The following is a 12,918-nucleotide window of genomic DNA, read 5'->3' on the forward strand; positions in this document are numbered from 1 at the left end:
AATTTGAGTTTTATCAGAGTCTTTTAATAAAACCCCTTTTGTAAAAAGTATTATTCTTAAAAGAAAAAAAACTAGTTAATGTTTCACAGCAATTATTTCTTTACATCAATGAAATAAAGACACTTACCATTCTTCAGTTCGAAGCCTACAGTCCTTAGCTTCTCTTTCTAGTGTCTGAGACTTGATCTTTATGCAAGAAGATAATCTCACAATGTAAGTGCTGACACAGCAAGACATTGCATTTCAAAACTTTAGAAACTTGCAAGCAAGAGGAAAACTCCTTACTTCTAGTTTGGCTTTATCATTCTGCAGCTTTTCTATGGTTTCTGTGTATTTCTTCGTTAAGCTGTCCACCACAGCTTGGTGCTGGGCAGCATCTGTTTCCAAAACCTCCAGTCTGCTCCTCAGCTCTGCTTCTAAACGTTTGTGCTGCTCATCTGCTTCAAAGAACTACAGGAAGGAAAGCAAAGCTCTTAAAAAAGAAGCTTCATTTTACTATTGAATCCAGTCCTTTAAGTTACTCCAATTTCATTAGGCAGATCAGGTTAACAGCAATTACAAGTTCTCAGACAAATAGAAATTTTATTTTATTTACAGAGAAAAGACTCAGGAACAAACCACTTGAATAAAAACAAAGTTTTGTAGTGCTAAGCAGTCTTTAAATAAATTGCTGACTAATAGCAAACACATGAAAAACTGAACTTGAGCCAAAAGGTTTTGCTCAAGTTTTCTAAAGTGAAATGCATTCCACTTTGGTGAAGTAATTCCTGACTTAATTATGGCAACTTGCAGAAAATATTTTAAACTTTAAAGCAATTCTGAAACAGTTAATGAACTAGTAAGGAATTTCCTTTCAGTATCAGGCTATTTTCAGTAGGGCGACTGTCACCAAAAGTTAAAAGCCTAAATGAGAAAACACATATTATGTGATTACACACACTGTTTTAAGAATCCAAAGTCATAATACTTTATTTGCCTAGTGAACATCTTTATAAACAATCCATCTAATCTACTGCTCTGCATACAACTAAGCTTCTAAACCCACTACTTTTCAGACAGCACTTTACTTTCCATATCTTTCTTTGTATCACCAGTTCTGACCCAAAACTAAGAGCAAAACAAAGTTTCACTCACAAGTATATGCAGTCGTTCATTTTCTTCTATTTTCTTCTGAAGATCTTCATTGAAGACACTTTTCTGTTCTTGACTCAGCTGAGATGAAGATTCTACACTTTTCTAAAAGAGACAAAATGCACTCATTACCTCCAAGCACCAGGTTTGTGAGAACAACTCCTACAGGTAACTCCCAGCAGGGGCACACCAGCAGATGTCCTGCTGACACTGACTGACACACCAAAAGGTGTGAATATTGCACACAGCACCAGCCTCAAGCCAGCACACTTTCCTTCACACCCCTGTGACCCTACAGTGGTACAACACTGCCCTGGGAAAGCCTCCACTCAGGGCTCCCATTCACACTCACAGGGAATCAAACACTTGGATGGGCAGCACCCATCTGAATTCACTGGAATCCTGCATGAGCCCATGCAGTCAGCAATCCAAACCCCTCCACATTCCCAGGCCCAGTTGGTTTGGTGTAAAGTACATCTGTGCCCAGCAAAGGCCCAGGTATAAGCCAGGCTGCAGCACAAGGTGCCAAGGAAACCACAGGGTCTTCCCCGCCCATCAACCACACATACCCCTCTGCCTGTTTCCTCATTCTCCACTCTTTTAACCCAAAGGACTCAGACCACCAGTGAATCCCACACATCACACTGCTGAAGAAATGTTTGCATTTAAACTCAACACCAAACTTCAAGCACTTGGGATATGTAGGGCAGATAAGTCACCTCTGTATTGGATGCCAGCCTGTGAACTCCACCTGAAATATGGGCACACGTTCTGCTCCTTCTAACAGGATTGCACTCTAACACAGACCAGAGAACTAAAACTGTGCATTTTGACTGATGAACAGGAAAGAAACTCAGTGGAAATTGTTTGCAAAGCTACTAAAGACAGGCTGATGGCCTTCAAAATTTGGAAACACAGCTAGCAAAACAGTAGTTACACAATTTCAAATAAAAGAACAGAAGAGTCAAACTGCATTTGAAAGAACAATCTATTGTGGTGCATGAATAATGTATTCAGAAGCACTATGCTTGTCAAGGAATTGGACAGCAGAAAAATGGGCAAGAGTTTAGGGGAAAAGTAAGGAAGATTATCATATTACTAATCAATTTAATGATTTCTTTAAAGCCAGTCTTGATAACTACAGCACATTGAGAAAAGACAGCACCAAAAAGAAAACACAGCAGTAGTTAAGAGGGGTTTCCTCATGAGGAAAGTAGCAAGAGAGGAAAGTAGCTTGATGATTACTGAACTACAAGCACACCATCCCTGGAATTGTGACACTACCTACAGAAGGCATAGTTGGTCTTAGAATATGACATCACTAGGTTTAATCAGCAAGCATTCTGGCAGAAAAAGATCACAGTGTTGAAATAATTCTGTCATTTTGAAATAACAAAGAATACAAGCTAAAAATTTAGATTTCAAAGCATTTGACAAGATTCACATAGAAAAGCTATGATGACGGGCTGAAGAGTTAACTACCAACATCAAAATTTCAAAGCAAAGAGGTGGGGATGGGAAATGAGGAGTTACCAGCTTTCTGCATAGCAGCTGACCAATCACAGAGCTCCAAAGTATTTCCCAGTTATTTGAACACTTAACAAATATCCATAAAAGAAGACAGCATTTCAGCATCAGTCAGCTGACAGACTATAAGAGTAAAGAACTACACAGCATGCATTATATATATATATCAATAGCTGTTTTATGGGTATTTTCACTAACATCAAGTAAAATAACAAATTCTGACAAGAACATTCAGCTCAACCCTTGACACAAAATACCTACTGCTAAAGATCAGGATAAGGCTTTGACAGATGAGGAACAGACATCTGCTAAGCTAGTCTTTTGTGCCTTCAGCACATACCTTGTTCTTTTTGCCCCGAGCTTCACTTAATGCAAGTTCATCTTGAAGCAGTTCCACCCGCTTGGCAAGCTGCTGATTTCGAAAGGTCAAGCTGTCCATTTCTTGTTGCAGTTTCCTCAGTGACTGATCCTTCATCTTCAGTTGTTCCTGAATGACAAAAAAAAATCATTTTTAAATTTTCACATTTATTTTTCGCCCATTAAAAACCAGAACAAATTATAAAACTGCTTCACTTCCTAAACACTGAAGGGACAGAAACTAAAAATTGTATTTCACTTCCTTGAGCTGACCACAGATAATACTCAAATAGCTATTTAATTCTATAATAATCAAGAATCAACTTTTACAAACTCAGCACTTACAGAGAACAACAGGCCAACTGCAAAATGGAAATTCTTTTACTAAAATCAAGTTCCTCCTTCATTTTTTTATTGACAATACTTCTCAGTAAAAAGTACCCCTATATACTTAGTGTCACAGCTTAGTGCACCTGACATGAGCAGTTTTTAGAGATTACCTTCAATGAGGCAGAGTTTGCTTGCTCATCTACAACTCCTTTTTTCAGGACTTGGTTCTGAGCACGAAGCTGAAAAACAAGAGATGCCAGTAACTATGCAAGACAATAGAATGAATAAAAGCCATTCACGAGAAAGTGCAGAGAGCATCACATTCTCTCAGGAGAGTGCCAAGTGTGAATGCTTTTCCAAGTATTCTCTTCAGGGAGATAGCAGTAGTATCAAGTTGAAAAAAGCATCCAATTCATATCCTGACTTGCCAAGGAACAAGAAGTAACTTTATCATTGGAACATTTTGGTCAAATAGAACAGAATTCTTAATACCCTTAAAGACCAGTTACTTAAATATAGTTAAGATTTGAAGAACTAGGAACAAATATGGAAAAGCTGCAGCCTCTTCCTTGACTAGTGAAGTTCTTGGTCATATTCAGGGCTATTTCTGTCTCTTCCCTCTTCTTCCCAAAACTATTCATAACCAGTTCTGGAGCATAAGCAGGACTCACAAAGTCAAAATCTGTATCAATTCAAGAGGAGTTTAATACAAAATTACTTATTACCAGTGGCAGCAGATGATCCAGAGAGAACAGACTGACACAAAAAGGCATAAAAAGCATAAAAGGAAAAGCCCTCTAGGCCTTATTTATACAGTACCCAAAATCTGAACTAAAATCGCTGCAGTGAAAAGTGATACTTAAGAAATCTATTTCCCAGTCACTTCAGAGTACCTCTACCCTGCAGCAATGAGGATACAGACACTTCCATCTTCCCATTCCTTGAAAATTGCTTGAATCCTGGCTTCTTCAAAGGCAGTTTGTATTCATTTGACATGTGTGAGTCCAGCTGTTGCAGATATAAATTAAAAGGGTTTGTAGAGGTATCGGTCAGGTGCATAAAAGGCAAGATTCAGTGTAAAACAGCAGAGGCTCATTGTTTCAGTGATGATTGAGTGTATTTGAAAGGTCAGAAGTCACTGCTAAGCACAGCTGTTTCCCCTGCAGTATTCCCACCGTGCTGCTCAGGCATCACAAAGGCAAGACAAGAAACTTCCCAGTGCACCACAGAACAACTTCCAAGCACAGGGCTTCCCTAGCAAGAAGGAGCAGTGCAGTAGTTTCCCACACCTGTCCTTGTGCCACTGCAGGAACATGTCAGGTGCAGAGAATGAAGCAGCTCAGTCCTGCTGCACCCACAGAACCCAGCTGAAGTATGACCCACACGGGCTGCCACAAGCTGCTTTGACTATTCCTTCATGAGAACTCTTGCAACTTGTGTGTTTTCTCTTCTTCTCCTCATCCTTCTTCTGGACTGGTCTGGGAATCAAGAGGACAGGGACTTCCCCCAGCACTGTTTGAATCTGTCAAACTCTTGTCCACCTCTCTGTGGATTTCAGAGCACCATTAAGTGAGCAGGCTACTCTCCATTTCCACCTGCACACAACAAGAAGCCAACAACAAAGAGAAGAGGGTTCTGCAAAGGGGAGTCCCACAATGAGCTGCACTGCACGAGAAATGGGATGAGATGAAAAAAATAGCTCCAGCAAAGGAGAAGGCAAATGCCACAGGCTGAGAAGTGCATGATAAAGCTCAAAGAAAGCTTCTGGACACCATGATATTAAAAGAAAGAATCCAGCAGCTGGAACTTTTGGAAGCTAAGTCAGAACTCCACATTTCCAATGCTCATTCAGGAAACAAGCACCAAAATCCCTCCATTATCTCATCCTCAGCCACTACTGATCTCCAATGAATAAAAGAGCCTCTGTATAAAACAAGACACGTGAATTCTGTGACCTACAAAGCTGCGAAGTAAATTAAATGTTCTTAAAACTATCTTGTGGAAGCATTAAAAGGGTATCTATCTGCAAACTATTTGAATGGTACACATGGTGTTTTTATAACAGTTCCAAAGAGAAGAGTATTTAAAGACGTGGTTTTGTAAGCTGGGAGGACTGTCAAATACAGACAAGTGCTTTGTGCCAGGTGCTGATGTGGGGCTGCACAAAACCAAAGTGCTGCCTGCCTTCCCCAAGGCTGCTGAAGGACTGTGCCACTCAAGACCAAGAGTCTCTTTTTCCTTTTGCTGAGGAAGAAAGAACGAAGGGCTCTGTACTAAGCAAGGTTCCACTATTTTAGAAGTCATCTCAGGCGCCTTGGAAAGGAAAGGCATTCTCCACTACGGGCATCTTTGCAGAGCCTGTGTCAAGCAGCACCAGAAACAGGATGCAAAGTCAGCTAGGGCAGAAGCAGGGGGACAGACAGGAGGCAAAGGTGGAAGCAAGTGTCCTGCTCGCTTCCAAGGCGCTTGCACACCGAGCTGCCGCGCCCGCCGGCCGGAGCGCGCTCACGGGGCCGAGCCGCACGGCCACACCGCACAGAGCAGCCAAAGCTCACCGCCTGCGGACACAGCCACGTCCCGCGCCGCCGGGCAAGCGGAGCGCCAACAGCCCGGTGCCACTGCCCGGCACGGCCAGCCCGCTGCGGGCCCGCCAAGTGTCCCGCACACGGGGCCGCACTGCCGCGCCCCTCGGCACTGCAAACCCCGGGCTGCCCCGCCACGGGCACGCCGGGCCCCGGCACTCCGCGGAACGCAGCGCTGCAGCGCCGAGCGGCGCCGGGACGCGGGCCCGCGGCAAGCGGCGCTGCTGCCCGGTACCTTGGAGTACTCCTGGGCCAGCTTCTGGTACTTCCCCTGCAGCTCCGCCGCCGCCATCTCCGCCCCGCCGCCTCGGCCGGGCCGGGCTCGGGCGCTCCCGCCGGCCCCGCACGCCCGCGAATGGCAAGACGCACTTCCGGGTTCAGGGCGGTGGGAGCGCGATGACGTAACCGCGCCGTGCGCGGCGTCGGGGGCGGAGCTTTAAACCGCCGGCGCCACCATCTTGACGCCACTTCCAAGATGGCGGCGGGAGGGGGCGTGGCTTCAGGGGCGGGTCCAATCACGTGACACCGGCGAGGCGCGAGGCGCCGCCGCCCGTTGCCGCGGCAACGGCAGCGGGGCCGCGCGCGGGCTACGGGGCGCCGCACCGCCCAAAAAGCCTTCTCCCGCGAGCGGGGCTGTGGGGTTATATCGCGACAATCGCGATGGAGGAGGCGGCGAGCGATGCTCCGGCGCCCCGGCGCCATCCCTGCCTGGGCACCGTGCCCCCGCGGCCCCCGCCCGGGCAGCGCTGTCGGCAGAGGGAGCCCCGGGACTCGCGGCACGCGGGGAAACTGAGGCAGGCGCGGGCAGCTGCGGGCCCGTGGGGGCGCCAGTGACACAAAGGCGGCTCCGCCACTTCCCGCTGCTCTCCCTGCAGCCTCCAGCCCTCACTGAGGACACACTGAGCGCATCCACGATGTCCAGTTGGGAAAAATGCCTCTTTTATGATTGGCTCTTCACAAATGTTAAATCGAATGCTATATGTATTATGGAGGGTTATTTTGTAATACTGTATTAATCCTTTTTAAGCAGTGTGTTAAATATAGTTTTAGGTTACGACATAATGTTAAAATAGAAACTCTGTGATGTAAGATATTTTTTTACTAGCTCAAGAAAAGGGATAAGATAATCAAGAAACTCTTCGCACAGAGATAACAACAACAGGAAAACTAAAGAGCTTCTGCCACCTTATCGGAAAAGACAAACATTCTTCCACCTTCTCTCCATCTTTATGGAACCACCAGGATTAAGGGGAAAAAGTTGACAAAAACCAGAAAACATCTTAATTTGCAAGGAATTTATGAATCATGTCTGAATAGATGAATATGCAACAGGCTATTTCTTTTAAGGTTAAGGTTATTCCTTTGTTCACAAGGCATGTTATCAGCAGCTCAGTGCCCAAAAACATCTGGATGTCCGTAATTCTTTGCTTTTTATTGTCTCGTAGTGTCCTAGTCTTCATTTTGTTACTAATAAACTTTTAAAATTTTTAAAAACAAGTGATTGGTGTTTTTCACACAGTGAAGGAGAACACAGGGAGATCCCGGATCATGCAATGCCCTCTCAATGCCAAAACTGGAATTCCACAGTCTGGGGCATCACTGAGAGGGGATCTCATCAGTGCATGTAAATATCTCAAAGTGCCAAGGGGACGGTGCCAGACTCTTTTCAGTGATGCCCGGCGACAGGACGAGGAGCAGGGTCTGTAAACTGAAACACAAGAAGTTCTACTTTAGCATGAGCAAGAATTTCTTTACACTGAGGGTGGCAGAGCACTGGCACAGCTGTTCAGGGAGGCCGTGGAGTTTCCCTCCCTGGAGACATTCGGACCCCACCTGGACATGCTCCTGTGCCACTGCTCCAGGTGACCCTGCCTGGGCAGAGGGGCTGGAATGGATGATTTCCTGAGAGCCCTTCCAACCCTAACAACTCTGTGATTTTGTGATTCTGGCTTTATGCACCCAGTGTTGTCCTGGAGGGCTCTTCTCTGCTCTCTTCTCTCCAACATGTAGGTTTCTATTTCAGAGCCACCTTTGAGCTTCTCCAGCATTCAGCTATTCTTTGGAGAATGCTGAGGCTCTGCTATTTAATCTCCTATTTGCTTCTTTATCCTCAGACTGGCCAAACATTTGAACGTGTATATACCATCAGCACAGTTTAAGCAGAAACTGAAAACATCAATGCAGAATTTTGTTTCTGAACATGCCTGGAAACAGATGTGTAAGGAAAAGAGTAATAAGGCAAAAATGTTGTGAGACTTCACCAGTACATGCTGAGCATCTGGTGATTTGCAGGTTAAGGCCTTCCTGGTCTAGGACAGAGATGTAGCAGCAAATTATTATTTTTGTTCCGTTTCCATGGTATCATTTTTTCCACTTGATTTCAGCACAGTGCCTTCAGAGCTGTTCCTCAGTAGTGGGTAGTGCTCGTTTCGTTACCTCCTTTTGTCTTTGTTCCCCTTAAGTAGGAGTGGATAGAAGGTGCCCATCATGGAAGCTATTTTTTCCTTAGTCTTGAGGCTTTGATGGTGTGTGTGTGCTGTTCTTTTGCTTATCACAGTAGTGAAGTTGGTAAGCCCTAAATATGACACCGGGGCCAGATTAGTAAACATGTTTGTGTCTCCACGGGAAGTCTTAATGTTGGAGGACATGTTGCTGATCCCTATTGCCAACAACAGCACTGTGCATTTTTAGGAAGTGTAAAAGGGGAGATAGGCAAAACACACTGTCATCATTCATCCAAATGCTGCTGTTCTGCTTGACTAGAAGAGCTTAAACAGCAATCCTGGAATAAAAAATAAGGAAGCTCTATTTTTTTTACTATTAGAGCAGATATAGTTCTCTTTCCACTCCGTTTTGCATGCCCTACAGAAGTTTTCTAGCAAAGCAAATGGGGTTTATAACTGCTGCAGATCAGGGTTAAGAGCAGCATGCCTTCTATGGTATATCCTTTTATGTGCCAGTGCAGTAAATTTTGTATAGGAAAATTATTTAAAGCTTTTACATTTGACTCCAACATGTACTTTTAAGTTTGCATTTTCTAGGATGTGTCTTTCATTGAAATGTTACACTGAAATTCTTTGAGTACCCTTTGCAAGTACTCCCGAGTTTGCACTGCCTCCAAAGTTGCTTTTGTGATGCCGTTCTCCGCTTGTCTCTGGTGCAGCGAATGCTGGCAGAGAGGTTTCACACCTGAAAGCTGGGAGACAGAGCTCAGGGAATTACAGTGCCTAGCTGTGGCAGGATGAATTGCTTCGCCACTGACTGCCTGACTGGGCAGCAAGCACTCGAAGTGGAAGCACACAGAATTTATTCACCTGCATCCACCCAGAGTGGAAAGACCCAAGTGTACATCATATAGGGTATTTATCATAGGAGGCAATGCCAGTTGCTTGGAACAAGTGAAAGGAGCAAATAAAAGCTGTGTGCTTTTACTGCTTTAAGGCTGAGAGCTGGCTGCAGGATTTTTAGGCTCACCAGAACAGCTCTACTTCAGTGTATTTAAGAATCAGGCCAGCCTCTTTGTTTTGAAGTGGCACTGTCTCTTGCCCAGTTTCTCACAGATCCTAGAGTCCCTATAATATCATGAACATACAAAGTTGTAATTTATCATTTATCCCATGGTGGCTCTTGACAAACAGCTTCAGCAAATTTCCCTGAAAACACAGGTGACAAAAGTTAGCTTGTTTGTTGGTTAAGGCTTTTTTCACTCTCTCGCAGGAAATTCTCAGATTCATCCTTTTGATTTGCCGTGGCAGCTGCAAGCGCTACTTCCCCAAACGTCAGCTGTGCAGAAAACGTCTTCATTGTTCTGTTTCCTCACAAGCACATCCTTAATTCTCACCTCTCCCAGGAGAGCAAGGCTGTCCCAGCACTGCAGCCAGGGACGTGTCACCGCAGCGTGGTGTCCTGAGGCTTCCACAGCACTGACTCAGTAATTGCAAGGGACTGCTCCCCTTGTCACAGGTTCGGAGTGAGAGAGCTCATGGCAGTGGAATGCCAAGTAGGGTGGGGTGGTTGCCACAGGACCCCCAAAATACAACCCTCTGTAACACACCCACAGGAATAAGTACAGGTTATGGCAGCAGAGCGTAATGCAAGCTCAAAGGTGATGTGTGGAGCGAAGGAATCGCTCCCAACACTCATGGTATTTTTGTTTCCATAGACAGTGTAACAGAGGCTGTCCTTCCCTTGTGTCTGTGCTCAGCAGCTGGTACAATGGGTGTTGAAATCTAGGTGCTATCTCAAGGCAACTAATTTATTTAAGAATTACAGTGATTGTTTCAAATCATCCTATTTTCACGCTCATTTCTCCTCCCTTCCTGCTCAAACCGTGTCTTCCCCTCTGATTAGTCAGAACCTGTACTCACAGACCCTGGGAATAGGTGCAGGTAAAGAAATAAACAAAGAACGCATTTCAGATTATCCAGGATGTTTTCTGTGCTTTGGGAGAATAAACTTTCATTGTCATCACTTATGTCCTCAAAAGTACTCACAACAAAAGGGTTTCTAAGAGACAGAAAAAAATTCAAAAATGATTGGAAGAGAGCCGTCTTCAGTCATCAGAGTATCACAAGCAGCAGATAAACCACATCCTCGGAAGCTGCAAACACCCAAAACTGGTGTTTTGTTTCTGTTATCGTAGCAACGGCAAGTCTGAACAGCAGGATGTGTGCTCACAATGCACGCTCGTTATTTCTCATGGTGACTGTAGCAGGCTGCTCGTTAAGAATAACCTTTCACCGCGACAAAACCTGATTGCTCTGATAAAAAAAGGCAAGCAATAAAAAAAGAAAAAAAAAAAGTATATGTATGTACAGAAAATGCACCTCACAGACCAGTTTAATTATTATTCATTATAGTAATTTCAGTGTTTCCATAGCATTTAGAAATGAGAACAAGTCTCTCTCTCTCTTTCTCATATGTCCCTTCCCAGCCCATAGGTTAAATAGCTTGAGTCATCTATAGGGTGTGTGCATGGCCAGGGGAGCGGTGCCTTTGTACAGAAAGAAATTGCTGAGGACGAGAAGATGGAAAAACTGAGCAGGCAGCTGCCTGTGATAAGTCAGAGTTGAACTTTGCAGCTCACATTCCTCGTGGGTACAACACATACCAGCCCTTCGTGCAACAGCAGGAACTGCTGCCCCTCCTCAGCAAATCCTTACTGATACTCACTCCAGAAACCAGCAGAACTTAGTAACAGCTCCAAAAGTTCGGGTTTTGCTTTTTTTTTTAATGTGGAATTCCCCCTCTCCAGAGAAATGAAACCTCTTCCCTAGCTCTGCCATCTTTTGTTGAAGGTCTGTACATCTCAGCCTCGTTTCTTGCTTTTCTTCACACTTGCGGGGGCCATAGTTGAGAAACCTTAGCCTGGCTAGAACTGCCCACACTTAGATTTCAGAGCCTTGCACGTTTGCTGGTGAAAGAAAAATAAAAGCAATATACATTAAATCCCAGGAGAGAAATTGTCTGATTTCATAGAGAAAGAAATAATAGAGGAGGAGTATTGGGAACATTATGGAGTTAGAAGTGGATGCTCTCTCATGTACCCCAGTTGTGAAACAAATCTGCAAGCCTTGGGGAGAAGTCCTGACTTAACCATGCAAGGAACATCCACAAACCTGGAGATCTTATCACAGAAAAGATGTTGTGGGTTTGTCATCCCTCCAGAGCTGAGAAAGGAGAGAGCTGGGAGATCTACCAGGAGTTTAGGGAACATTTTGATCAGAACTATTCCTGTTCATGATCTATTTTTATTACTAATTTTAAAAAGATTGTGGTGCCTCTGGGAATAATTTGGACTTTTGGAATGAGCTAAAGCCAGGTCTTTGATGTGTAAAGACTGAGATGCAAAGGAAGAGGGGGATGAAGAGATGTGGGGCAGAGCTCCTCAATGACAGCACAGGGGGAAGGCACAACACACACACCGGAGGAGAAAGCCATCAACAGCTTTTTGGGCAGCACGAACCCAGCGATGGGAATGGGAACTTGGAGCTGTGGAAGGGAGGATTAAAAGGCAGCAGAAGAGTAACCCAATCAACTGCTGAAAAAAGTGCCTTGGCAGAGACAGGTTTGTGTTTGTGGGTTAGTGTGAACTGGGAAGGAGAGACAGCATGAGGAGCAACATGGTGTCAGTTTCAAACCCTAACAATAGGAGGAGGAAGAATCCTAGGTGGGATTATAAGGCTGAGATGAACTATATTAGCATTTTAAATATGAATAATCTAAATGTTTTTTAATTTTACTGCATTTGGGGGGAGGAAGGGCTTGTGCAGTTCTCAGTGTTTTTTCTTTTGTTGTTGTTGTTATGATACTGACCAGTTACAGCAGCATTATCTCAGCTAAATCAGATATCACATTAAGAAGGTAGCAGTGAACTTGAGTGCACTTACAGGGATTTGTAGTAATTAATCAAAGAGTGACACAGCTGGTCAGAAATATTTTCTTTTTTAAATTTTTTTTTTGTAAAATACCTGAGTAGCATTCCAGTCCTCTACATCTTAGAAATAAATGAAATGCAGATAACTATTTAAAAAAAGCCACACCAAACCCCCATAAAAAACACCAACAAAAATTCTCTGTAAAATTTCATCATTATCTGTAATGATTTAAAAGAATTATAGTTTTTCAGTATTAAAACCCCCTTAAATTTCAAAATTACATAATTTTTTCTCAAATGCCTTTAGGTAAAATGAGAAGCTTCTTAATCTAGATGAAATACAGCAAGAAACAAGAGGACACATTATATTACTAAAAACTGAAGCTTAATTGTTATTGCCACCAGCACTCATTCACTTGAAATCCGGCATTCCTTAGAAGGAAAGTGGGGTGAGCCACTTGCACAAGCCAGCAAAGCAAGGAATACTCCCAGAACAGCAATGCAGGATTTTCACCTCTAATTGTGCCCCATATTTCTGCATATAGATCAGAGCTAAAATGAAATTTGGTATCGAGCTATACCTGGGGCATTTTTGTTTCTCCTCATTATGCAACA

At 44.0% G+C, this 12,918-nt stretch overlaps 1 protein-coding gene across 3 annotated transcripts in view; it reads right to left on the reverse strand.

Annotated features, from left to right (window-relative positions):
- The window catches only part of PPP1R21 (protein phosphatase 1 regulatory subunit 21), a 31,139-nt gene extending 24,797 nt beyond the window's left edge, over positions 1–6,342 (reverse strand). Inside the window, exons 1-6 of one of the 3 annotated variants that reach the window (XM_002198620.6) lie at positions 6,163–6,342; positions 3,516–3,584; positions 2,999–3,145; positions 1,135–1,236; positions 286–450; positions 128–186 (exon numbers count right to left, since the gene is read on the reverse strand). In XM_002198620.6, coding sequence (XP_002198656.4) covers positions 128–186; positions 286–450; positions 1,135–1,236; positions 2,999–3,145; positions 3,516–3,584; positions 6,163–6,219 — 599 coding nt within the window. In that variant the 5' untranslated portion in view covers positions 6,220–6,342. Of the gene's footprint in view, positions 1–127; positions 187–285; positions 451–1,134; positions 1,237–2,998; positions 3,146–3,515; positions 3,585–4,238; positions 6,021–6,162 lie in introns of those variants that run through there. The other 2 variants (XM_030268849.4, XM_030268848.4) reach the window with 2 other exon arrangements.
- Between the last annotated feature and the right edge of the window lie 6,576 nt (positions 6,343–12,918).

Source organism: Taeniopygia guttata, chromosome 3 (genome assembly GCF_048771995.1).
Source record: "Taeniopygia guttata chromosome 3, bTaeGut7.mat, whole genome shotgun sequence".
In the NCBI taxonomy this organism is placed as follows: Eukaryota; Metazoa; Chordata; class Aves; order Passeriformes; family Estrildidae; genus Taeniopygia; species Taeniopygia guttata.